A 27,636-nucleotide genomic window follows, 5' to 3' on the forward strand; every position below is an offset into this window, starting at 1 on the left:
CTTCTCACAAAGCCAACGGCGGATCTCCAGTGTTCCCTTGCCAGACATAGCACATCCCTCCCTGGCTGTGTTTACTCAGGAGTAAGAGGCCCCATTGGGGCTTACTCCCTGGGAAGGAATCTGCACCCCAGGCCAACAGGAGGACGAAGCAGCCAGGGGTTGGCCACAGTTGACCCACAGCTGCAGCAGCGCCCCATGGGCCAACAGGAGGAGGAAGCTGTGGGGGTGAGGTGCCACATAGGGAGACCAGCGCAAGCAGGCTGCCCTTTGTGCCTTCTGCTCTAGGTCTCTTGGGTACACAGCAGCCAGGGGGAGCTGGGAGCACAGCAGCACCTTCAGACGCATGTCCAGGTGCCTAGAAGGCACGTCTGCCGCTGCTGGGGTGGGGGTCCTGCAGATCTGAAAGGGGCAGAGCCCCCCGCACCCCACAGGCCATCCACAGAGATGAAGAATCTAAAACTTTCTAGAAGTGTCAAAGTTTTAGAAGTGCTCCCTCCCCCATCTCACGCCAGCATTTCCTGCCCAGAATGGCACATGATGGAGGCAGAGAGCATGCTCATCCCTCAGTCCTCCCTTTGCCAGTCCAATGTTCCCTCTAAGCTGTGGAGTCTGGTGAGCAAAAATTCTGCTTGCTGAGCTACTGGCATCAAAACTGTGAGCAAGTGATTTGGCTACTGCATAAATCAGTTTGCTCTGGAGCCATAAGACAGAAATGTGTGAGCCGGAGGCTAAAAAACTGTGAGCTAGCTCACACTGACTCATCTTAGAGGGAACAGTGTTTGCCACTATGGAGATGACAGGCCTTCAGAGTGAGCAGCCCAACACAGGGAAAAGAGGGAGGGATGTGTGCCTGCACAAAAGACCACTCGATGAATACCAGTTACAGGTAAGTGCAACCTTGTTTTCGTCTTTGTGGCTCCATGCAAGTGACTTCTGCACACAAGGCTAGTGGACCTGCTCTTCCTAGTTTGTTTATGCAGAATTTTGTGGTCCTGTTATCTGTTGCCAGTCGAACCCCCTTGCTGAGAAAAAGAGCTGCAAAAGAGGAGAGAGCGTATGTGATCCCTCTGATCTCTGAGATCCCTCTCTGACCATTGGCTCTTAACATGGAAGGAAGCACAATGTGCTCTCCAAGCTCCTAGGGAGACATCTGAAAATATCTTCATATCATGTGAGTGCTTACCAAATTTGCAACTCTCTAAAAGGTTAGAGTGCTGACCTCAACAGCTAAGAGACTTCAAGTCAGATTGGTGCATTGACAACCTGAGCCACTGAGGGTCGGAATTTATTCTAAATTTCTGAATAAATCGATTTTGGTTTGGCCTCATATGAAGCCTTTCATAGGGAACTACTGCAGTGGTAGAAGACATTAACCTCAACATCTGGATGTAGACAGCCTTCTAGAACCTCTGTGTGCAAAAAAAGGTAATTAGAGAGTGGCATATGGGCCCTCTATCTGTGCAGTCTCATGTGTGCCCATACAGAAGCCACAGACATGAATGCAGGAAAATTTCCACACCTGGATAGTGAGATATAGGCCACGGTCTATACTGATTCTGTCACCATGTTCACTTCTATATTAAATGGATTTACTGCCATACTTCCATTGTTAACTAGTTGACTGCTGTACACTTTCTTAGCCATTTCAGAATATATTTTCTCCTGTATATGGTGCTTTATAGCTCAAAAGGAAAAAAAATGTAGTTATCCTGCACTCCTTGCAATGCAACAATTAGGCTCCCTAACCAAATGTTCCTAACCATTACTCTTTACCACCCACAGCCCATGCAGCTGTGTAAACTACAAGGGCTGGCTAATATTCTCAAACAGCAGTTGAGAAAGGGCAAAAGAGTGGAAGAATGACAGTATGCAGTGCAGTGCAGGTACAACCATAATGCACCTACACCAAGGCCACTATCAGCCTGTGCAGTCACAAACTGATACAATCATTGGCCTATGAAGGTTATTACAAGCACAGGCATTTCTCCATCCAACCCACTGCATCACTGCTCAGTGGCTAGTATATACACTAACAAAACATTTTAGTGCAAGAGCTATCACTGTTACACTGCACACCTTAACCAGTGATGGTCAAACTAAAGTTAACATCTTGAAATTACCAACAAAACAGGGAGAGGGGAATCACTTTTTCCAATCAGGAGAGTCTGGTAGCTTAGAACACCTAACCATGGAAATCCTCAGTACTTATCAGCCTATTTGCTTAGTAAGCTGTTGTCAAGACTCAAAGGAGACTGGCCACTTATTCACTACAAGGATTAAGGAATTAAAGGATGCCTGTCACTTAATAATCCCACGTAAACACTTGTGCAACTGTAATTTAATTAGTGAAAGTTTTAGAAGGTCAACTGAAGGTCAAGGCTTCACATTGCTTGGAAACAAAAGAGCAATGCCACTGCTGCTTCAGAGGCAGCACGCGAAAACAAGCACCTTTAAAAGGTCAATGAGAACATAAACCCAGAGGAGGTTGCTCATATCCTTAAACTTTCTGGATAGGATTACTTGGGCCACGTCAAATTGCAGCAATGCCAATAGCGATCATGAAATGCACGAGCACATACTGAGTGCATGAAACACTCACTGCCACTTTAAGCTTATCAAAGGGGATTTTAAAAAGTTAGTCTTACCCTTCCTTATGCTAGCTCTGATACAGTGCCCTGTAACTGTCAATAATTTATTTAATTCAATAATTTCTATCCCACTTTTTTCCAACCAAGACACCTGAGATGGTTTACAGAAACTTAGAAACAAATAATCAATAACCACACATTGAAAAGAGAGCATCCCTAGTTAAATTAGTATTGCCAAATGTCTGTGGTGGATGTTCCATAACTGAAATGCTTCATTTCTTTTGTATAAAGATTTTATTGACTCCCCTAAAAAGGGGAGGAGTTTCGCTTAAAAAGAAAGATAAGGAGGGTATATAGTGGGAGAAAGAGAAAGCTGAGTGATGTATTAACTGTTAGATTAAACTGTTAGTAATGTCCAATCATCAAAGGCTTCTTCTGCGTGTTGTCAAACATCTTTTTTCCATTCCAGTTACTTTCTATGTTAATTTGTTAGTAATGTTCCTTTGAATTTCTGTTAAAAAGTCTCTTCAAGGCACATTCAGAACCGCTTCTTTAACGCGCTGGTTACTTTTCCCCTCTCAGTGACGGGAGGGGCTTCCTCTGTTTTTCTCTTGCCTCCGGCTTCTTCCCCTCCTCCTTCGGGTCGCTGTTAACTCTTTCAGTTCCTGTGCTGTAAGCTGTCTTCCTTTCATGCCATGCCCGGAGATCTCCAGCTTTGAGAATGGTATTAATTTCAATTTCGCTTTTATCCGCTCCCAATCCCTTCGCTGGATTCTCCTCTTCAATTGTTGACTTTTATAAACGCTCATGAGGCACTTTTCGCTGTCACAATTCAAGCTTTTCTTTTCCTTCACAATCCCCGTTGGATTCATAGCCATACACAGTCCAAATATTAAACAGCCGGCACTCACGTTGACACAAACGCCCAGACGGAAGTCCCTCCCTTCTCCCCCGCTTGTCTTTACCCAGCTCCGACATCTTGTTTTTTTATTTTTAGTAAAGTTTTTAAAATGCGCTCCAGGGAAACAAAACCTCTTGCTTATTTTCAAGTACATCAAAGGAAAACATCACTATTCGCTCAGTCCATTCCCCCCCTCTTTTCTTTTTTTTCTTTCTCGCTTATAGAGGATTAATCTCCTCATTTTCCGCTGAAGGGGGGGGGAAACGTTCTTAGTTCATTTTCTCTGTATTTTGACAACTCACAGTTACGCCAGTCTTTTATTTTCCATTTTTTCCCCCGCTTCATCACTCGGTGACGCCCGGTGGTTCCGCTAAACCCCGTAGAACGGGGTCGCTCACGCAGCAAGGTCCAAAGGGGCAGGGCATGGCGAGAGTCTCAATCTCCGATCTCTCGACCGAAAGAGAGACTCCCCCCTGGAACGCCCTAAAGCGCCCCGGATCCGAGCTCCTCTCATCTGAGGGGCTCGTTCGGGTCTCCGCTTGCGCGGATTCCCTCCTCCACCGCGGGCGGGCAAGGCGCCCTCGGGAGCGACCCGAGGATGCGTCTGCCTTTCGCGGGAGCCAGACCGGAAGCCTGAAATGCTTCATTTCTAATGAAAAACAAGTCATGCTGGTGCAGCCAATATCATTACACTAGGGTGAGCCTACTGCTGACATCCTTAGGTCAGCAAGACTCCTCCAGCACAAGGGACAGTGAAAACTGAGCAGAAATGGAGATACAGCAACAGAAGAGCAGACCTTAATGAGAATCCTGTGCTCATCCAGGGGTCAGTCTCACAACAGACAATGGTATAATGTGACACAACCTCCCTTCTCATAGGTGTCAGTTACAAAACATTCCCACTGGGAGCCTCAGCAAACTTCCCCTCTTGCCTCCTCCCTTTCTGCCCCCACAGCACCACACCGGTGGTATAAAAACTCCAGTCAGAAAACTCAGATCTTGTATATTAGGTGACGTGGCATGGGCTCTGACACCTTTGCAGGATAACAGCTAGGGCACACAGATGAGAACAAACTGCGGACAGTAGTCCCAAGGCAAATAGTTCCACAGAGAACTGCAAAGGCTACATACGCTTTCATAGCATAAAAGCTCCAAATGTAGGTATCAAAGCAATCGTTAATGGGAGAGTGAGGAATTTGGCTGAAACAGATGGAACAGAAGAAGAACTTGGTGACAGCACCCTTCCCCACTCAAGAAACCCTAACTAGGGCTGATGCTGTCCATTCTTCATCACTAGCTCCGCATTTCTCTTATAACAGCCATCCATTCAACATGCATACAAGTAAGGGTGTTTGCCATCATTTATACCCTTCAGATCACAAGCAAAGCCCACAGCTGAAAAGCAGTGGGAAATTGAAGGTTCTATAAAGTGTTGTAATCTCTGCATTGTAGCTGGGTTACTGTGCTTTTTAGAGGGAATGCAAGCAGCAGTGCAATGGTTTCCCTGGAAAAGTGTAGCTAGGGATCATCTGGATGCCAAGTCTGTTTCTCTACAAAGATATGGATCCACATAGGGTGTCACCTTTATACCAGGTGACATGGGAACCTACATGGGGGGAGGAGCTTGCCTCTAGGAAAGGGTCTCCAAATATTTCTTTTATCTGCTCCTGTGGCTGGTTAGTTAGTCAGTCTGGAGTAAGGGTCCTGGTCCTGGTACCTCTCCCTTTTTCCATCTGAAATTGCACTACCGGCAGGACCCTCCCCCCAGAGTGGACTATGCCTCCTAGAGGCCACTCACATCTCTTTAGTATGGGAATCAAATTCCCATGTTGTGAATCTCTGTGCATTGCTATTTCCCACTGAGCTATCAGGCAGCACACAGTGCTAACTATTATGAGCTTGCTATTGTGCCTCCTATGCTTTCTTATGAACATGGCCACTCAGATCTGCAAAATGCTGGCTCCCCTCACAGAAGAAGCAATATGAACACATTGTGTGCAATGTTATTGAAATTTTAATCCCAGAGACATTGTTCAAACAATGGTCAAACTCTTTTCCTGGGAGTCCTCCTACCTGTAGCACCACAGCCATTTGTGCAGCGGAATGCACTGCAGTCTTTTGCCTTCCCAACTACTTGTTGTGTATACCTATATGGTAATTTGGGTGATGCCACAGGGTCAATCGATCACTGTCATTACGGTGGGCTCAGTACTATCTACCCACCACCACGACTGGGTCCATATACTTTTGAGTGAAGGAATGATTAATTGTAATATTGACCTATCACAGCACTGTCCTAAACAATTCTGCAAAACAACAACAACACCGCAACAAAAAGACACTTAACACCAATTTGTTTTTCTGGGGTTACGTATTGCTGTATGTGGTGGATGCTCTCACAATCCACTTTGCACCCTCTCTTTTGTATTCTCCTTAGAATAACTCAAAGGGGGGGGGGGAACCAATCTGCGATAATCATTTCAACACAGTGGATAGTCATATGGTGCAGCCAAAGAGAATTCTCTGAAGACATAAGTTTTAATAGAGTTGGCTTTTTCTTTCAACTGGAAAATAGTCTATAAATTCTTAATACACAAACTCACTCCTCCACTGCCACTTTCAAAATACTTTTGAAAAAAAGGACAAACTAGTTTCCTTTCACAAAGATAAGTATACCAGTTAGAATTGTCAGGGCTGATAAATTCAAGAAAGAAACAAAATGTAGTAGCAGTTCATGGAATACAGCTTACAAATTTGGAAAAGGACTCCTCAGATAATCTATCAAATCAGCTGAAAGTCTGCAAACAATCCAGTAAACACTCTCAGTCTGCTGATGTTTATTAGGAAGGCACAAGGTGTGGCAAGTGGGTAAAATCTAGGATACTGGATACAGTCCTGGGGTCACTTCACAAGCAATTCAGATCTACTGGATTATTTTTTTCCCAGGCAGACACTTGGCATTCAGAAAAACCAATCCAGCAAACTAAGATTATTTTAAATCAATCAAGTTGGGGCTCACCCCGCCCAAAACAACCAACAAACAAGAAAGCAGTCGAAGGAAGGCTGTCTTAGAGCAATTATTGGATATTTAAAACCACATTTCTAATCATGACTGCATTGCTTAGTCAATTAATTGGTTAGATAAACTTACACTGCAGATCCTTAACTATTTTAACAAGGGAATAAGATAAATAGAGTGCAGATGCCTTCACAAAGGAGGTATTTCTACTTGTCTCTTATTCAGAAGTGACTACCTCTCCTACATTGGCATCTGCTGTAAAACGTTCACATACCACCAAAAAGAAGAATCTGTCATCCAATTTGCTGTTTTACTCATATGCAGTTATAGGCAGATTTAAAGCAATCAATCAAAGACTGCATTATTAGATCAATTAATACTCCTTTAACTGGATCACTACCTCACATCTGAGGAAATACTCAAAATCTAGATGTTTATGCATAGATAAAACACTCTGTTATTATTTGGATAGCAATCTGCTAATTGAATTCTAATGATTGCACCTTTCACCACTTCCCACCAAATATTTTACTACAGAGATCATTGCCGAAAGCAAAACTCACCCAAAAAGTGAAAGTATATTTCGCTGTGATTGTGAAACCCATTCTTCACTTCTCTCCTTTTTATGTTTAACAACCCTTTATTTTGCTCTTGATGTTCAGAATCTCTTACCTAACTCAACCAAAAGGCTACATCTACTTGAAATAAAAGTATCCTTGTTTTAATAGAGATAGTAAGCAATTTGCAAAACTACCAAACAAACCAACATAAAATTGTGTCAGCTCTATTTCTGACCGTAGTGGAACTATGAAATCTCTATTCTACCCAGCAAGGCATCTACATAGAATTGGGAGGCAGCTACATAGAATTGGGAGCCAGTGTGATTAGCCCAATCTAAATTATCATGTCATCCTCAAGTGCCTTTAATTTTAATAGCAACAAAGATATGTATCTCATACAGCAATCTCTACAGACGAAAACCATTTGTTTTGCAGCAAAAATATTACCTTCTTGAAAAGTCTTCCAGAGTCTTCACTGACTTGGACAAACCGAGGGATGATATTATTCAAGTAGATGTCACTCAAAGTGGTATGGTCCCTGCTCTCTCGCTTCACCTGGTTTAGGAGAAGATTCCAGCAGTTGACTGGTGAAAGAACATTCTGGTCTTTTCTGCAGGGAAAACACAAAGAGCAAGACAATTATTAGCAGAGTAAGTGGGTGATATGCTCTATAAGTACAGCACAATAATGTTAATTGACAGAACCTTTAAAGAGACTAGAAGTCATCACTATGGGTGGCACTGGTTCTGGGGGGTACATTGCACTGGTTCTGCTGCTGGCCTTGCAAACATGCCCCCTCACACCACACCTCACTTACTTTCTAGTGCAGAGATTCTCTGGGAGACACTGCTGCCTGCCTTTTCCCCCTTCCATAGGAAAGAATGGAGGATTGGGGGCACCCTCTTTGGATGCCCCTAGAATTGGACCTGAGGTTCTAGAACTTGGGGGTTCTTTTGGGGAGAGGCTCCAGCAGCTATAGTACAAATTTGGTGCTTCTATCTCAACCCCCCCCCCAGCCCCCTGAATACTTGTTAGAAGTTTTTTGCCATTGACTACAATGGCCCCATAGGATATAATGGAGCCAAATATTTTTGGGAATACCGAATATTTTCAGGCACCAATGCAATACCAGTATTGGTATTTGGGAATACCGAAAAAAATTGGCTTTATTATACCTGAATCCAAAAAAGCCCATTTTTCCCCTGCACACCCCTAGGTATCACACATTGCTCTCTCTCTCCTCCTCTCTCTCCCCTTCCTGTTACCAAAGGACTCAAGATGGCTCGATATAAAGTACAAGCATTTTTATAATATCAGCTGCTTTGATAACATTGAAGCAAAGTAAGAATATAATAAAGATATATACTTTTTGGTAACTGTTACTGAATGATCAATACAATGAGGTACTATTAGAGTTTGCTTTGGTTTTACCAGTAATCTTTTGGTGGAAGAGTCCTGCTCTGGCCTGCAAGTCCTGTCCTCCAAGGTTTTCCTAACACTTTGAGAGGCTTTTCTCTCTCTCTGGTAACCTGCCACCATCACCTGACCTTTGTAGGAATTGTCTGCTGGGAGGGTAAGGACTCCCATCTTCCCTTCCAAGTTCTGAGGCCTTGCCTCTATGTTTCCTGCTGCCCAGTGCTTGGTCACCATGGGGACAGTTTACTGTCTTGTCAGCCCCTGGAGGAATAGCCACTTGCCTGTCTTCCCCCTGGTGCTCCTTTTACAATAGCATGTCCAAGACGGTGGAGGTCTATATGGTACAGAGAACCACTACCAGGATCAAAGGTTATATAGTATTTATTAAAAAAATGTATACAAGGATAGTTTTAGCACAGCACCAGATTGCGCAAGGAATTAAAAAGAAATGGATAAAATGCAATTCCTCTGTCCCTCTCTCTATATATACATGCCCTATCTGTTGTTAAATATAGGACAGACTCCTTAGCTTAGAATGTTATAGATCTCTACAGAGTTTCCATAACCTTGCAGCTTCCTTCAGCTGTCCAGGACAGCACATGGTAATGGACACCTCCACCAGACCTCAGTTAAGAGTTTTGTCTGCTCTGATGAACTCAGCACCAAAAAAGACCTTCCTCCTTGCCTCCAGGTCAGGTCAGGTCAAAGAAGCTTTTTTTGAAGTCTCCAGAATTTTCTTCTTGAAGTCTTTCTAAATTCCTTCAAATCTCTGTTCCCTGCTTGGGGGAGAGGGGAGATTGGACCATTCTATTGTCTTTAGCTGGACCTATTAGCATTTCTTAAGAGATAACTGAGATAAAGCTGGGAAACCACTGAACTGACTTCCCCCTTCCTGTCTGTTCTCTGCCCTGAGAGAAAAACTTTAAAAAACTCCTGGTAAAGGTTTTACTCAGGTCAGACCTCTACCCCAAAAATGCATTTCTTCACAGCCTTCTTTCCCATGGTAAAGTAGAAGTGAGACTTCAAACAGGATGGCCTCCAACATCCCTAGGTGAGAGGCTCTAGATGCCATTTTGAAAGACAGTATGGCAACAGTCCTTTTCACGACATGATCATTTTCACTTCTGTTCACAAAGCAGCCATGCGGACCATCTCAGGACAGGATGTCACAATAAAGGACACTGAAGCTACATTAAAATACCATGATATACCACAATTTATAAGCTATGGGTTTGTTACATGCCCCTCTTACATTACCCCTCTTAACCTCCTGCATACAGAGAGGGAAGCACAAACATACAGGAAAAATTGTGACTCTTGCTGCATCCAACTATCAGTGGTGCTCTCTACGAAAACTCCTTTCCCCTGCCTTCTTTCTATATTCCTTTTTCTACTAGTGATGATTCATCAAGCAGGAATGTACTTCAGAGTGTGCAGGGAAAATTTAAAAGGCAGGCAAACCACAAGACAAGAAGAGTGTATGTGCCAAAGATCTATTTTGTTTCAGAGTACAATTTGGGGGTTACACTGAAGTACCAGGACAGAAAGGGAAAGACAGCTAACATCAGGAAGAGGCAAAGGGAGACATGAGAAGAGTTTCTTTGCACATTTCTGTGACGTGGCCATGTGACTTCCAATGTGACCTGGAAGTGACGTAGGCACTTCAGGGCAATGCTCTGGTTTTGGGGCAAAAACTCTATGGTTGAATTAGCTTCTACCATAGAGCTTTTGCCCAAAAACCAGAGTGTTGCCCCAATGTTCCCAACATGCCTATGTCACTTCTGGGTCATGTTGAAGTCACATAGGCATGTTGCTGAAATGTTGGGTGTTCCTCCCTCATTTGGGGGGTCATCCCCCCCCCCAACCAATGGCTAGCTGATCAGCAGCAGAGAGGTCTGGCAGTGAGGGATCCCTATCCCTTGCCCATTTACTGTAGCTGGTCAACAGCGAATGGATGGCATACATAGTGAGGCTTCCCCAGAAGCCTGGCAATGCAAAGGAGCTCCAGATAGCATCCAGGATGCCACATGGAAGTAAGAGAGTCAATAAGCATAAGATGAATTGGTATTTCCATACAGCAGTCTGTTACATACATCTGGTTTGTGTAAAAAAACCACAGTTTACTGTGGTTCCTTAACACAGCTTGAACCACTATTTATCTTGATATCAAAGAGGCAACAGAGCTGCTGTTAAGGAGAAGCCAGTTTCTAAAACTGACCCACACAAATAACTCCTCTATGCTGGTGCAAAGTGTCGTCAAGTCACAGCTGATTTATGGTGACCCTGTAGGATTTTCAGGACAAGAGACGTTCAGAGGTGGGTTGCCATTGTCTGCCTCTGTGTCACGACCCTGGTATTCCTTGGAGGTCTCCCATCAAATACTAGCCAGGGTCAACCCTACTTAGCTTCCAAGATGTGATGAGATCAGGCTAGCTTGGACTATCCAAGATGTGATGACATCAGTCTAGCTTGGGCTATCCTGCTCTTCCACAAAAGTAGAGACAAAATATGATTTCTCTCCTTACATTGCTTCAGTAACAGAAGCAAAGAAAATATTTTACCACCGTTATATCCAATAATAAACTGTGGCAGGAAAATATGATTTTGTAAAATAGTCAAACAAACCTCAAGAAAAAACATGACCTGAGGAGAACTGAATGTGTTCAAGGATGTTATGTATGAGCTAAGTATGTAAAAATGAGCTAAGAGTCAGTTAATGAGGTGGGAACTTGAGAGCAGAAGAATCTAGCCTACTAATGTTCATGGCAGCCACGGAGTAGATTTTTTTCACAATGGAATCAATCTTATGGCCCTCATGATCAGGAGGAATGGATTGTCTCGGCTGTTTAGACTTCAAGGAGGAATGAATTATCATGGAATTCGGTGAAGGATGATTGAAAAGGAATTTTCCTGAGGACTCTTGGATTTTATAAATGGTGTCACATATCCCTTCGATATCAGAGGTACGGAAGCGGGATGGTCTCATAGCTCTTTGAGCACCGAAAGGTGTACTGGCAGCAAAGGTAGAATTGGTAGAGGCAGAGGTCCATCAGTGGCTATTAGCCACAAGGTATAGATAGGGACTCTGGGGCAAGTGATGCTCTGTCATCTTGGTGTTTGGGGGAGGGGTCAACAGTGGGAGGGCTTCTAATGTCCTGGCCCCACTGCTGGACCTCCTGATGGCACTGGTATTTCTGGCCACTGTGTGATACAGAGTGTTGGACTGGATGGGCCTTTGGCCTGATCCAACATTGGCATCTCTTATGTTCTTATGTCGACGGCGGCATGTCTGCCTGGACCAGCTTATGGATGACATCGGTTACTTCCTTGGTATCTGTAGAACCCTGCACTTGGAGTGCTGTGGCCATCCTAGTGACAAGCTCCAAATAAGCCTCGGGCCTTTCAGTTGGTGAAACAGAACCAGAACAGTGACCGTCGTCCTCAACGAGAATCACGTCAGGGTCGAGATCACCCAAAATGGAGCAGTCAGACACCAAGTCTGGAGATGGTGATCAAATATGATGAGACACATCTAGAGTTGTTTGGGTTTCAGTGGGCAGATGGTACCAAGGTTCTGATGGAGAACGCTTCAGGGCATCTGCTGATGTCGACACATCCAGAGGCTGGTCAAGGCGACAGACCGTGAGAGTCGAGTGCGAGGCAAGATGGGGTGGTGACGATAGAGGTCAGTGTCCTGTGATGGCATATAGCGGTCCCGGCGAGGAGTGGAGGACCTGGAGTAGGAGCATGGGCGATACGATCTATGATGCCTGATATCCGGGGACCAGGATCTGTAATCGGATCAAGATTGCGATCAGGAAAGCGATCTGTGGTAGTCATATGCCCTGCGATCATAACGTGTTTGAGGAGATCGGGATCGACTTCTCATAACGTACTCCCTGTCATCCAAAACGTGGATAGGCAGCTGGGAGTCACGAGATGTAGAGCGACAGGCAACAGCCCTCAGAGAACCATGGTGAGAAGAAGACTTCCGCGGCAGTGACTTAGAGTGTTGACCAAGCGGAATGCAATCCGTCTGAGAAGATAAAACTGGCGGCGAAGTCGAAGGCTGGTGTTTAGACTTCTGAGCAGAGATTGCTGTAGAGGCCACCTTAGGAGTCGACGTTGAGAGACCAGCGATTATCACAGGATCGAGTTTCGGAACTGAAGTCAATTTTGACGACTTCGCTATTGGCGTCAAAGAGGGTTTATCATCCCGCTTTTTAGGTTTCTGTTTCAAAGATTTAGCATTCTCAGAGAGAGAAGGCGGCTTCTGAGGGGCAGAAGAAGCACAAGACGCCGTTGAAGTCATTGTAGGGTGTAATGCAACTTCAAAAAAAGCTGTACAAAGGTGGGCTGCCCTATTCCTACGGGCCTGTCTAATGAACTTGGCACAATGAGGGCACGAGTCCACCCGATGAAACTCCCCCAAACAAATTAAACAAAGGTCGTGGCTGTCATTAGATGGGAGTTTAACAGGGCAATGGCAACATGTCTTTAAAATTAGGGTGCGGCCCATGCAAACACCTTCCCGACCAAGGGGAGGGGAAGGGGAGGGGGGCAAAAGAACAAAAGTGAAGAAAAATAGTAAAGTGAACTATTTTTTTGTTTACTTTAGAAGAAAAACAAAGGAAAGGAGCAAAGACAAAAAGAAGTTGATGAAGAAAGGTGAAAAAAACTCAGCTGAGGCAATTTGAAGAGCGATCGCTGCGAGGTGTGAACACGAAGGCGGTCGAAGAACTGAGTGGGAGGCGGCTCTCTCCCCCACTCCAGGCATGCGCAATCCATGCCTGCTCCCCAGGATGGGAAAAGAGCCCGCCAAAAAGACTCCTGAGGCAAGCTCTAGAATATTTTCCGATAGAGATCGTGCGCAGGCGCCCAAACCACGTACCGGACTGCACAGAGACCACGACGAAGATCACTGAAGTTTTCACTGAACTTGTAACAATGAACGTTTCAAATACAAAACGTCCTAGAACTTTATTTTGTCAAAACTTTTTGCTCTACTGTTCTTTCATAAATTTATGCTCCCCACTCTTCCAGACACACACCAATGAATTAAGCAGAAAATCAGGCACATGAAAACAATTGGCATAATTTATTTTGGAATATTTTTGAATTATTAGCAAGGAACAGAATGGCAAGTTAGTTATCATGGGAAGAAGACAGCAGAATTTGCCAATGAAATCAAGGGAGTTAAGGAACAGCAAGATGTATATGACGTTATTCAGGGCACTGAAATCCAGTACAGTATCTGAATCCCAGGGAATCCCTTGTCTGGTTTCAGAAACCTCAAACCCTTAATTGTTTTCTAAACTTTTCTCCCAACCATGAAAGACTAGAAATTTGCTTTGTCTCTAATTGAAAAGTGATGCTCCCAGAATGACAAATTTTGTACCAGGCACGAAATCCCACACATGTGTTGCGAATCCATGGGCACACAGAACATGCATGGCTCTGAATACTAGCAGAAAATTACTGTAAACTCATTGCAAAGAATTATTACTCACTCGATTCTAATTTAACCCAGATTTCAAAAACTATCCCAGCAAGAGTATTCTTTCTGAGATAAACCTGTCCCACCCCTCCCAACAAAATAGGTAACAGATTATATCTATGTTACACAGTTCCAAAAAGTGCTACACATGCAGATAAACTGTAAATCACACCACCCTAAGCACAAACTTCTGAGACTGAAACTGGAAGATGAAACACAGTTTTAATATTTTATAGCTCTTTGTTTAGCAAGCTTTTAAAGAAATATGCTTCCTGCTTCAGTTTCCAATCTTTCTAGATTCACACAAAATCAACAGCCAGGTTCTAATGCAACATTAAAAACAAAACAAAAACCCCACTCAGAAAGCTTTGCTTTGAGTGTTCTGATAATTGCTTTAGTTTACCTTGGTACTGGGTGAAGGCTCACTTAACTAATATCTACAAAAAAAAAGCAGATTAACCAATCATCTCTCATTTGTTACCACTATTAAGTAGACAAGTAGACAAAAAATGGCATCCCAACCGATCAGCTTCATCACAGCTAGTTCTCAAAAGCCAATACATAAAGCAATTCATATTCCCATGTCATGGCTGCTACCACACTTCAACACCCTGATAAAGTAGTCTTCATTGTCTAAGTGGTAAGGCCCAGAACGCAGTTCTTCAAAATGAGAAGGCCTGCTTAAAGGTAATCAAATGAAACATTTTTATTGCCTATCAGTAAAGAATGTGCAGATGGACTGCATGCAAACAACCTTAAACTACTCAAGACTTTTCCCAGGGCTTATGAGACAGGATGAGTTCTACTATTAAGTCACATTTATAGCAAACAAACTTGGGGATAAAGGATAACATGCTGGAGCCAATAGTCCACTATGGGAGGAATCATTCCTGGGTTTCAGTTGCAGCTCGGTGTAAGTATTAAAACGCAGGTAGAAGCAAGACTGCAAGGATCTGTGCTCCTCCCATCACAAAGCCATACCAAGGAAACACAGGTTTATGCTTAGGTTACACTGTGCAAGGTAAATGTGTGTACATTCATTTTGCATTAATACTTCTTTGAAGATGAAAGCTTTCCAACCATTTTGGCAACAGATGGGGTGGATGATTGCAACAATGACACTAAGACTGATGTTAGCCAGATATTAGGGAAGAGAAATCGTGCACTCTGGATTATTTTTCCCCCATCAAGTCACAGCCAACTTACAGCAAACCCTCAGGGTTCTCAAGGCAAGAGATGGTCAGAGGTGCTTTGCCATTGCCTGCCTCTGCATACTGACCCTGGTATTCCTTGGTGGTCTCCCATCCAAATACTGACCTGAGCCAGTCCTGCTTAGCTTCTGAGATCTGATGAGATTGGACTAGCCAGGGCTATTCAGGTCAGGGCACTTTGATACAGGGTATTAAATGTTTCTCCCACTGATTCCCAGGTGGCTTCAAGGCTTCATCTGACATTTCCAAGGCCTTGTGCCCAACTATAGACCAGAAATGCACTTTTCTAATATAAAAAATGATGATTATCAGGGCACCACTTTATATACCAAACTGGTGACTTCATACTTGCAAGGCAAGCATGCAGTAAAATATACATTATAAGAACTAAATGAAATAACAGCCTAGCTGGAGAAGGTCACAGGTCTGCCTCACACAGTAACCAGTCAAATGCTTACAAGAGCATCACAAACATGTCATGAAGATAAAAACTCTCCCAGCTGTTGCACCCCAACAGTTGTTATTTTAAAGGGATACTGCCTCTGAACCTAGAAGTTCTCACTAAAACTATTCTCCATTAATTTATCCAGCACCCTTCTAAAACCATGCATGTCACTTGCCATTACATCCTGCGGCAGTAAATTACATACAGGTGGAAGGGAGCCAATTACTTCTTCCCACCATCCTGTAATTTGTTCCAAGTCCTGGCATTTTTTGGTGGTCAAGATTAAATTGATATGGAACCATCTAGAGACATAAAACATTAAATGATTAAATAATAAGGATTTGTTTACCATTTATATACTGCTATAAACATTTAAATGTTTTCCAGAGCTTGGAAAACTGGTAAACGGTTACCTGTGCATTCCAAATTCATATTTTCCAATGCTGGCCTTACTATTAATCATCTGCACTCAAGGCTGACACAGGAGCATTTTAGCATGTTAATTTTTATTTTTAATAAAAACAGCAACAGAGCTGACAATAAGTAAAAATATTTATGTGGGCTAGATTGATTGTGAGCTTATTAAAGTTTAAACAGTTTAATTATTAAACAAAATTTACTTCCTTGGATTTCACACAGCATTTTTAAGGAGGTATTTTATTTAGATGATCTTACTGCCTTTGCTGTAAAGACCCTGTAACCAATTCTGAGCCAGCAGCATAAGTCAGGTTAGATGTCTCAATAAATAAAACAAACAGGAAATGATGTGGCACATGAACCCTACTCTGTCTTAAGAGAAGCAATTTACTGGTGGAATCCGGCACCCCAGTGCTAAATGCATGAATAGCAATCCTCTGGGAGGATCTGCCATTAGAACTAAATGGGATAGTGCCTGGATCAGACCTCAACAGGGCTTCAGAACAGACCCCTTCCCAGAGGACCCTGCCTTTGACACATTAACTTGGCTGGATTACTTCGTTTCCTTTTATTATTTGTTTACATGTGCTCTTTTTTTCCACTGCATTGTGTAACACTTGGAAGCCACAAGAATAAAAATATTTTTTAAAGCCAGGCTATGGCAGGAATGTAGCCAACAGCTGTATAATGGACTTTAGAGCTCATCTGGAACAAAACAAACAAGGGAGGGGCTTTTGAAAAAGGAAGATGCATAAAAATTTTTCTTAAAAGAAAAGGGGAGGGACAGGAGATGGGCATCAAAACAGAAGATAATCTGGTATCTACATGCAAAAAGAAAGACACTAATGTTAAAGACCACAGTGATAGCTGGCAGCTCTAGCTCTACGTGATGCTCTCCTGGAAGTATTAACTTTGAAATTCATTTGTCAAGTTGCACTCCACTGTATACTGATGAGATCACACATATATTTGTGCCTGGCCTAAGAGACTTAGGGCTGCAGCCACACTTCCAGGAATACAGCCAACTCATGGAAGCTTTTTCATCACATTTTCTCCCAAATTTCTCACACAAATTCCTCCCAAAATTCCATTGCTAAACGTCAGGGAACAATATGCCATGTTCTGCTGGGTGGCAGGGAGGGCAGTGCAACAAGAAAGGGGCAGTTAGCCCACCACCCCTCACTCTTGTGAGAGTGCAGGGTAGAGTGATTTCAAGCAATCGCGCCCTTCCTTACTACAGCCTTCCTCCACCCATCCAGCAGTGATTCCCAGCCATGTGGGGGTTGGGACCCAAAGGGGGGCCATAAAGCCCCTTAAAGTGGGTCCCAGGCCAGCCCTCCTGAATAACGGTTCCTGTCCTTTGTATCCTGTTTAGTTTCCTCCTCCCCAACTTCTCACATTCTCATCTCCCTCTCCTTCTTTGTGCCACTACTGAGGGGCAAAAAGCCATTGGGCAGCTAGTAGCTTCATGGTAGTAGCTGAAGGGGGGGGGAAGGTTGGAGAGTAGGTAGGAGCTATTCAGCATGTCATGGAAAGCCAGAGGAGGACACAAAGAGGGATTGGTCTCAATGCTGCTCCTACAGCAGCCCCAACAACATGCCCAGTCCCCTGCAGTGCCTCACTGCCCACTACCTGCTGTGGGGGATGCATTAAGCCCCTTGCAACCACCCAATGCCGCCCAAGCACACCTCTTCAAACTCTGGCTGGCAAAAGAGGAGGAGAAGATGAACTCTCACTTGTTTGGGATTAATAGTGGGGGCTGCTGTACCTTTTGTGTAATGTGTGTTGGTTTCTCAAAAACATGATTGGGCACTATAGAAAACAGAACATTGGAATAGTTGGTTGCTAAGGTCATACTTTGCCTAGAGCACCAAAAAGCCTTGGGCCAGCCCTAGATGGGTTACCGTACAGAATTAGTTTGGACTTGTGGGTCACCATACCAAAAAGGTTGAGAAACACTGCTCTGTAAGGATTTCCTGACTTTTAGCAGTGACTTTGCAGAGCCACATGAGACTGCTGGGTGATGTGGAAAGTGGTAAAAATTGCTCCTAAGAAACTGTCCTTTTAGTATAAGCCTAGAAGCCAAACCAAAAGCTTCAAGTTTTACACATCACAATTCAAGAAAGTTCATTCCATTCCCCACCCCTTAGACTCCTCTCTGTTTGGATAAAGAACAAACCAGGAGCTAACTGACAATGTAGTAAAAGCAGGGCACTGAGAACTGTGTTCTCAAGTTGCAACTAGACAGGAAACACGGGGCACTGCTCAGTCTTCTACCTTATACACACCATGCAGAAATGGCTAAAACCAGTATCCTTCAACCCATGGGATCCCCTCTGGTAGACTGCAGAGCCCCACACCTGATGGGTCATGAGCCCCTACAGAGCCACCTAATTTGCTTTTTCTTGCTTGGAAGATGCTTTCCTAGTGTGCTTACACAGAGAGCAATGGCATCACACCTCCTACCTCTCTTTACATACACACATGCTGAAATGAGGCTGCTCAGCAGTATGAGCTGGTTCAGATTCCCCCCTTAATAAAAGCACCCCCGCCTTCTTTCCATTACTTCACCTAGCACAGCACAGCTCCCTCCCACATATCTTATTAGACAAGACCCTGCCTTCATGCTGAAGTACAATGCAACCTCAATAAACAAATGACTTGGTCTATAAGAAGTACATAAGGAGTATTTGTATTAGGAGCCATTTGATAACTTTTCCAAAGAAATACAGATCACGGTTGACTTTTATTAAAGGACAGGGGTCATTTCCTGCAGGAGCGCACAGGAGCAGAGCTCCGGCAGTAAAGAGCCCAGGGGGCGGGCACATGCAACAAGCTCCACCCCCTGCTCCCAGCAGCCCTCAGTCAGAGCAAGAAGCAGCCAGATAAGTTGCAGAGCCCCCACCCAGCCCCCTGGAAAAAAAACAGTCCAGTGGCACCTTTAAGACCAGGTTTTATTCAGGTACAAGCTCTCCCTCCTCTGCAAGGACAGATCTGCATGTTCCCCTCCCCCCAATAGCTAGCAATCCAAAACAGTCCAATGGAGCCTGAGCGGTGGGTGTTGCCTTCTGACACACTTCTGGTGATGTCAGGGGGCATGACATATGCAAATTAGTTATGCTAATGAGTTATGATAATAAGCTCCTGCACCTCTTTTTCTACGAAATGACCCCTGTTAAAGGATCTGTACATTTTAAAAAGTTTACTTGTATTTAAATGAAAGACTGTGACAACAGAATGCCATTTTTAAAACAATCTGCTCTGGCAGAGCTTCTTGTCTTATGAAAAACACTACAGAAAAGGACAGACATTTGCAGTCTGGATTGTTTCACAGATTTAGCATATATGGGTAGTGGAAAAGCTGGGGCAATTCAAAGCTACAACTAGCCAGTTGCTGTAAAAAAAGTGTCACAGAGAAAAGCAAAGAATTTCTCTTACTCGCTAGGCATGTGCTGCTTTGACACCCCACAAAAAACATCAAAAAGCAAGCACTCCACACTGTTGACAAGCTGGCTGGTCCACAGACATGCTCATTTTCTTACATATATGTACAAAAATAGGAAAATGGCTGTCAGTACGGTGAGCTGTATTTATGGTCTCATAAAATGTACAGGCTTTACAGCCAAGTGCCAAGCTGGCCATGGATTTTCAAATGACACTGTTGGTACAAATGTGCTCATAAGGGTCATTGAGTGATCTGTTCCAATACAACCCTGGGCAGTCTCTGTTTTAGCAACTGGAATATTACAGAAGGACCGGGCAGCCTAGGGCTATATATAAGGTTGGGGCATCTGAGCTGTCGAAAAAGATTTGGTCATCTGACCAGTCAAAACATGGTGAAATATTTTAAAGCACTGACCTTACTGAAACAAAAAAGATACTTCAAGGTAGGTTTGATATTAGGGCTAAATTATAAAAAGAACATTTGTTACTGTGAAACAAGAAAATAAAGTTGGGGAAAGTGTTATAAATTATTAAAATTTAACAAGTTTCCATAAATGTGAACAAGTCACTAAATGGTTCTCTGTAGCTTTTAACCTGAAGCACCAAGATTAGCCTACTTAAAAAAGAAAAATTAAAACGAAATTAAAGCAGAAATGCAATGTAACAGGAACTCATGGGGGGGGGGGAGTTAATTTTAAAGTAATTGCATCGGTAGGCAACAAGCCAGTTTTTCAAGCATCATAAACAAGGTTTTCCACCAACATCTGCATCATCACGTTTGTCATCCGTATCTCTTCCTTCCTCTTCTTCTGAATACCAACAGCTGTAAATTATACCATAATACAATAAAGAAAGGAGGTAGGCTACCACCTACACTATACAGTTCTTAGCTTCATGGAATATCTTTAGAAGATTTGAAAGCTATCAAATAATAGGCATTTGACTGACATATTGGATTGGGCAGATCTGACAATCCTAGGTATATGGTTAAAAGACCCTCAAAACTGACTGCATTTTACTACTGCCTACAAGCTTTTGAATGCCACCTCTTTGACGCAAACTGAGTGATTCCAGAGCCTTCAGAGGAATCAATATTGGCTACAGATAGCACCTGCTGCTTCTGTGTAAGTCACTTATATCATCCCAGCAGCCAGGAGTCTCCCCTCAGGCAGCCGGATGAAAAGAAAACAGAAGCAAGTATTTCCTCCAACACCAACAAATCAGCCTCTGGAGTTAATTCCCAAATACAATTAAAGGTTAGACATAAATCCACAGGGGAAAGGACTAAGCTAACACTATTTCTAAAGTCAGTGTGACATAGTGGCTACATCTGGGTGGCCTGAATTCAAATTTTCCTAGAACCCTGAAACAAATGGGGAAGCCTTAGGAAATTCACTGTCTTCCAGCCTAATCTACCACACAAGGCTGAACAGAATAAAATAGAACACTGTATCCCATTCAGAGAATATATGTTTCCCTGAGCTCCTTGCGGAAGGGACAGAATTCAAATAACGATACATAAAATATGCACAACAGTCTGAAATGCAGTCTACATGCTCAGACATCCGACCACTTAGACCTACAGAAATGATGGATGACAGCTCTCCAAGGTCTCAAGCAGCAGTATTTCACATCACCTACTATCTGATACTTTTAACTGGAGATACCTGGGATTTAACCTGGGGTTCTCTGCATGCAAGGCAGATGCTCTGCCACTGAGTCACAGCCCCATCTGCCATGTTTTTACCCTTTCCTGGAGAATCTGCTAGTCACCACTGACAGAAGACTCAGCAACATGGAACTGATCATAGTCCTATTTTGTTCTCATGCTTTTTTAAAAAAAGTTCATTAATAAGGGTTAAGAAGCACTTTGCCTAACAAAAGAGATTAATTCATCTGCCTAGGGTAGCATCCCAAAGCAGCCCCATGATACCAGTGCATTCTTGGGTTGTGTCCAGACAAGCAGGTTGCCGCAGCAGTATCCCGTGGAGAAAAAAGCCGCTGGAGTTAGGTGTGCTTCACAGCATTCACACCAGTCCTACAACGCCAGCTGTATTGGGTAGCTGGCCTGTGAGAGCTGGTTCACATCGCTACCACGCCACCAGCACGGAGCCATGGCTGATGCGCCCCTCTGATTGGCTGGGTTGCTGAAAACGGCATACTGCCATGCTGGAAACAGGAGGGGCTATTACATGGCTCCTGCACTTCCACAGCGCGCCTGCGCGTTCAGATGCCAGAAAAACCGCCACAGAAGCACCTCACCTGGAAAACCACCACTTTTCCCCAGTGGCTGTTTAAGGCGTATGGGAGTCATTTTGCAACAAGGTAGGGACAGATGGCTGCTGAGTGCCAGATGTGTGCGTCGGATCATGCCGCTTTGATCCGGGGGGGGGGGGGGGTGGGGACCAAATTGCCTGTAAATTGCCTGTGTGATCACAACCTTGGATAAAGGTTTTTTTACCCTCTTTGTGGCATAACCTGTAGCATCGTGATTTAATAGCTTTAAAACAACATGCCATCAAGATACAACCTGACACAGAAGAATTAGTTCCAATCCAAGCAAGAATATGGATGGCAGAAGGTTCACTCAAATTCCACACAGCAGAGAGACACAACTTCAACTCGCAGCAATAAAACAAGGATTTTTAAAAAGAAGATCTCCAAGAATCCACTCAGCACTTGCCCTCTTTCTTTCAGGAAAGAGCATGGCGGCATCAGGAGCTGATTTTTTGTTTGGAACATCTTACCTCATAGGCCTTACAGGACTTGAACTGTATTCGATGATATAACGAAATAAACTGCTGGCACAAACACTGTTACCACTGGCCTCAGTACCAGATGTTCTGTAAATGCAAGCTGTTAATGTAACCACTATGTTAACTTTGCACATTCATAAATAGTAATCTGAAGATTCACAATGCAAACACTACATATAAGCAAGCAAAACTGGAAATGTTATTGCTCCTTTGAGTCAAGGAGTAATAAACATGTGCAATTCACTGCCACAGGAAGTGGAGGCAGGTACAAGCATAGATAGCTTTTCGATAAACATATGGAGCAGAAGTCCATGAGCGCTATTAACCACTACGTATAGATGGAACACTATGTCTGGGGCAGTGATGCTCTGTATTCTTGGTGCTTGGGGGGCAACCGTGGGAGGGCTTCTGGAGTTCTGTCCCCACTGGCAGATCTCCTGATAGCATCTGGGTTTGGGCCACTGTGCAACACAAAGCATTGGAATGGATGGTCCATTGGTCTGATCCAACATGGCTTCTCTTATGTTCTTAAGTTAAATCCTATACATATTTTCGACAGAGCAAAGTCAGTGGAATGGACCAGTGATCTAGTTGGTATAAAACACTTAGGTTACTGTCAAGAAATTGGACCTTTAGTTCAATTTCCTGTTCTTTCATTAAAAACCAGGCCTCATATTAATCTCTAGTCCTGCAAATGGGTTGAAGAGGCCAAACGGAAAATAACAGGCTGTTGGTATTGAGGGTTGGCACAACAACCTTGTGACATTTAGATAACAATTCATGTAGAGAGACACCATTTGTTTACCAGGACAGGACTTGGCACCAATGCATTCTTCAGTTGGTGCTGTGATTTATACTACACAAGGGATGGGTTAGATTGCAGATAACCCCTCCATCCCGTCATAAAATGGTGCCCCTCCTGGGCCATCTGTTGTAACAGGTTCACATCAACATAACTTCATTGGTCTGATTTTTGATTGGGCTAAAGGCCTTAGGCCTTAACAGGTTAGTATTTCTGTTCTTCATTCGTAGCCAGCACAGCTTTCATGAGGTATGATGAGTTAACCTCAGAATGGACCAGGCTCTGGCCTGGCAAAATGCTCTCTGGACAAAGAGTCATGGGTTGCTCCCTAACTTCAACTCAGATGGGTAACATCTGGTAACTTTGAATTAATGTCATATTGTGTACTTAGTCTTTTAAATGCAGGGTTTTTTGTGTGTTACTTCTCACTGCTAATGTTCTTTTGAAATATTCTTGCACACTTTAATAAATATCCCTTGATTATACTTGGTGTGTTTTGTGCTTCAGGTGCCTCAATCCTATTCCAATACCTTAGACCATAAGAGTCTACCTACCAGGTTAATTGTTGTGGAAATTCATTCTGCAAGTGGCCTACCTTGCAGGGCTGACTTTCTTGACAGTTACATGTGCTTTTACAACAAATGTCATCTCAGGAACAATTTCTGGAGCAGGCACACACAAACACCATAACAAACATTTCCAAACCCCATGAGGATAAGGAAGGGAATAGTACACCAAGTACAAGACACACGGTCACTTATCCATGTGGAAAATGACACTACCCTGCTATACTGATATTTGCCCAGAAATAAAAAATACCACAAGGTTTTCTCCTAAGTGGCCCTCACTTCTCTGAGTTAAAGAACATGTGAAGTAGGGAAAACAAGGATAAGAGTTCAATCATTGGGAGATTCCCATCATGGAAAGTAGTTAAGACAAGATTTTTTTTTTATTTTAAGAAGACCATTTACTAGGACACCTACAAGTGTTATTACTGAAGTGAGCAATTCAACATGTACATTGGGAGGGGGGCTACTAGATCACTCTCAGTGTGTATAAGTATTATTTCCTTGAATGGGATGCCTCTCTCTTTGTCTTAATCTGGGAGCTGTCCTCTGACCTGTCCCCTCATTCTGTGTCCTTTGTTCCCTCCCTCCTCTCTCTCTGTGACCACTGCTTCACATGGTTTTCCATGGAGTCACATGTCTCTAGAGACCTGTAGAAACAATTCCCTCATACACATGATGCCAGATCAGCTGGCCACTAATGACAGGGAAGGTATTCTCTAGAATACGCTTCTCTCTCTCCTTTCAACTGCAACCTGAATGCATCTACTTGAATAAATTTAAGTTTTACTTTTTGCAATACATTTCTTAGGAGATTTATTTACTGCACTCAATATCACACTTCTCTGACTGGGCAAATTCTGCTATATCAATCAAATATCCCAATAGTTAATTACCCAACATCATCCATTTTATTCAGGCTAAAGCTTTCTTTATATGCTTTGAACTACCTTCCGCATAGAAGATGGCTGGGAATTTCCCCAGCATTCCTAATCCTGCTAGAATGTCATACTTCACTTACACATGTGTTCTCAGAAATGCTGAAAGACTCTGCTTTCTCCTCCCACACCTGCTATTAAGCCAGCTTCCCACATCTCACTACTGAATTAATCAACTATCAAGAATATGATAAAAGCCAGAAAATTAACAGCACCACCAATATCTAAGAGTGCCAACCTGCAAGGAAGAGGTAACATTGGAATGAACAAAAATTAGGGGGGAACATGGATCACTGACAGAGTATCAGCTTTACCTGCAGAAGGTCTCACATTCAATCCCTGGTATCTCCAGTTAAAAAGATCAGGTAGTGGATGATGTGAAAGACCCAAGAGACCCTGGAGAGCTACTGCCAGCTAGAGCAGTTAATACTGACCTTGACAGACTAATGCTCTGAACTCAATAATAGGCAGCTTCATGTGTATCAGTCTCTATTTTTTTTTACATTGCTCAAGTCATATATCATCTCATACTACTGACATGATCACAGGATTCTGGACCCTACCCCCCCCCCCAAAGCGGAGACAGCTCTCCTCCCCCAAAACCTGAACACCAGGACAGCCTGAAAATGGCCTTTTCCCAATTTAGATAAAGCACGAGGACTGAACAGTTAAAGAGAACTCTCAGCTGTCCAAAGTACTGTGCCACAAATCCCAAAGCTATTCCAAGGCAATGCATATCAGAAATACCAAGGGCCCACATAAATATGGCAAATAGAACTGCTGGTGTCTGATGGCGCCGGTTTGCATGTTGACACACTGCATGTGGTTACACTTGAAAGACCACTGAGAAGAACAAAAAAAATAAACCAAACACAACATGATTCTACTTTCTGTCTAGGACAGTCACCTTGATCTGTGCTGTTATTGCCCTGCCCTAAACTCAGCTACATCCAGCCAGGGCACAAGACATGCAACTTAACAGGGATTTGCCTCTCAACCGCTGGGCTCTCTCCTTACTCTTACACTAGACATAAACATGTTTCAAACCAAATAAGGTTTATTAAAAAAAATAAAAAAGACAATTATTAGCATAGTTATTCAACACAGGCAGCTCAGCAGTGGGAAATTCTTGCAGAGAGAAGGCATCTCCCTGCAGTAAAGAGATCACAATCTAAGAGAGATGGTCAGGAAAGACAGGATGTGCTGGGGAAAAGCAGAGAATGGAAGTAACTAGGGTTTTGCTTAAACAAGGGGTGGAGGTAACAAGGGTTTCGCTTAAACAAAAAAAAAACTTTACTCAGAATAATAACAATATACATGCAATAACTGATTCAGTCAGAACTTGAGGGGTAATATCTGTGACAGAATGTCATGAGGAACAAAGCTGAAATACCACTTCTGCTTCAAAATGCAAGGGGATTTCAGCACAACTAAAAGCAACTGCGGTAATTAAGCAAGCTGAGCAGCTGTACAAAAGGGTGAGTGTTCAAACTTAGATTCAGGGCCACCCAAGAAGGACACAGGAAGCATCAAACGTGTAGGACTCAAAGGGATCCCTTGAAGTAGATCAAAGATCTGCTACAGTTCATATTTTAGTTAGGTATTATTGCTTCCAAAACTCAGCTAGTCCAAAAAGAATTTAAGAATGAAATTTTCCTGTAGGGCCAAAATTGGCCTCATGCCAGAGACAGCAGCAAACTGGGACAGGTGGGTGAGGCTAGCTTTTATTTGGATACTTCCCATGTCCCAATTGCCATTGCAAGAGAAAAAACAAAGCCAGGCTAAAAACAACATCGGGCCTGGAGGCTGGCATCAACCTGAATGTACTAATGAACTGCCTAAAGCAGATATTTCTGGGCAAGCCTGGGGACCTTTTTTCGGAGCTCAGTACCAGGGCAGGTCACCAAAGGGGGACACCAAAGGTCATACCTTTAAAAAGTCTTAAAGGTCGAGGGCAGAAGATACTGGTGGGAAGTCTCTGTCAGCTGGGATTGACAGGACCTTGGAGGAGGCATTGTTTTATTATATGTTTAAGATCTGGAGGACAGCAGAGGAACCACTGTGCAGTTAATTGCAAGGGGAATATATGGAGATAAAAAAAGATGAAGGAGGTTCAGACAAGTTCTGACTTTGCCTTGTTTCAATTTACAGAAACCTGGTATTTGTGTTAATCATCCAATGGGTATGAAAGTGCTATTGACAAAAGCCAGGCTGGACTGTGTTAAATAATCTGCAATCTGGAACCTGGTCCTGGTTGAGGAAGCTGACCTAGCATGCATCACCAAGATCTGGTTGGAAAAGGTGGGAAGTGCAGCTTTCTCCCCCAGTGCTTCCCTCCAGCGTTCTCAGTAGATAACAGCAGAAAAGTACCAAGGGAAGACCATCAAAGATTAAATGCACTTGAAATGTCTAAGATATATTAAGTAAGTGTTTAAATTACAAATAAACATATATAATTAGTTGGTGGTCCACAACCCACAACTGCAATGTTCTCAAATATAATCATATGTGCTCATGGCATCTCATAAGTCAACACTGAGACACAAATGTGCGCTCACAGGATTTATGCACATTAATCCAACCGGTGGATTCTCCTTGCTTAAATGCAATAAAAGTGCCCAAAGACCTCCTGTACTCATAAATCCAGCAGAGGACAATTCGTGGAAAATCTCCTATAGCCAAACAACGCCTTTCCTAGATATATGGACGTTTCAATTTCTCTTCTTCTGGATGAACAGCTGAATAATGGAACCCGACTTCGAAGAGAATTACACAGACTGCCAGTTCTTTTAGCTGTACTGAATCCCAGGGAACCCCTGGGAGCAGAAGAAAACGCGAAGAAAACTGTCGAGAAGTACTTACCAAAGCGAATCTAAGTGGTCAAGTGCACATTCAGATACTTGTAAAAAATTTGTGAAAGTAAACAAACGATAAAGATGGCGGGGAAGAAGGACAGAGAAAAACTTTTGAAAGCGAAAGGCTTAGAGAGCCCAAAACCGGAAGCTACCAGTGAGGTGGCTAAGGCTATAGCAGAGCATATGCGTCCTCTGCTGGAACAGCTGAATAACTTCAAGGA

At 43.3% G+C, this 27,636-nt stretch overlaps 1 protein-coding gene across 1 annotated transcript in view; it reads right to left on the reverse strand.

The window, feature by feature from the left end:
* Positions 1–27,636, reverse strand: part of SRGAP2 (SLIT-ROBO Rho GTPase activating protein 2) — a 298,501-nt gene that overhangs the window by 158,485 nt on the left and 112,380 nt on the right. Inside the window, exon 4 of the mRNA XM_015417019.1 lies at positions 7,516–7,678. Coding sequence (XP_015272505.1) covers positions 7,516–7,678 — 163 coding nt within the window. The remainder of the gene's footprint in view (positions 1–7,515; positions 7,679–27,636) is intronic.

Source organism: Gekko japonicus, unplaced genomic scaffold (assembly GCF_001447785.1).
Source record: "Gekko japonicus isolate JY-2015 unplaced genomic scaffold, Gekko_japonicus_V1.1 scaffold522, whole genome shotgun sequence".
Classification (NCBI taxonomy): Eukaryota; Metazoa; Chordata; class Lepidosauria; order Squamata; family Gekkonidae; genus Gekko; species Gekko japonicus.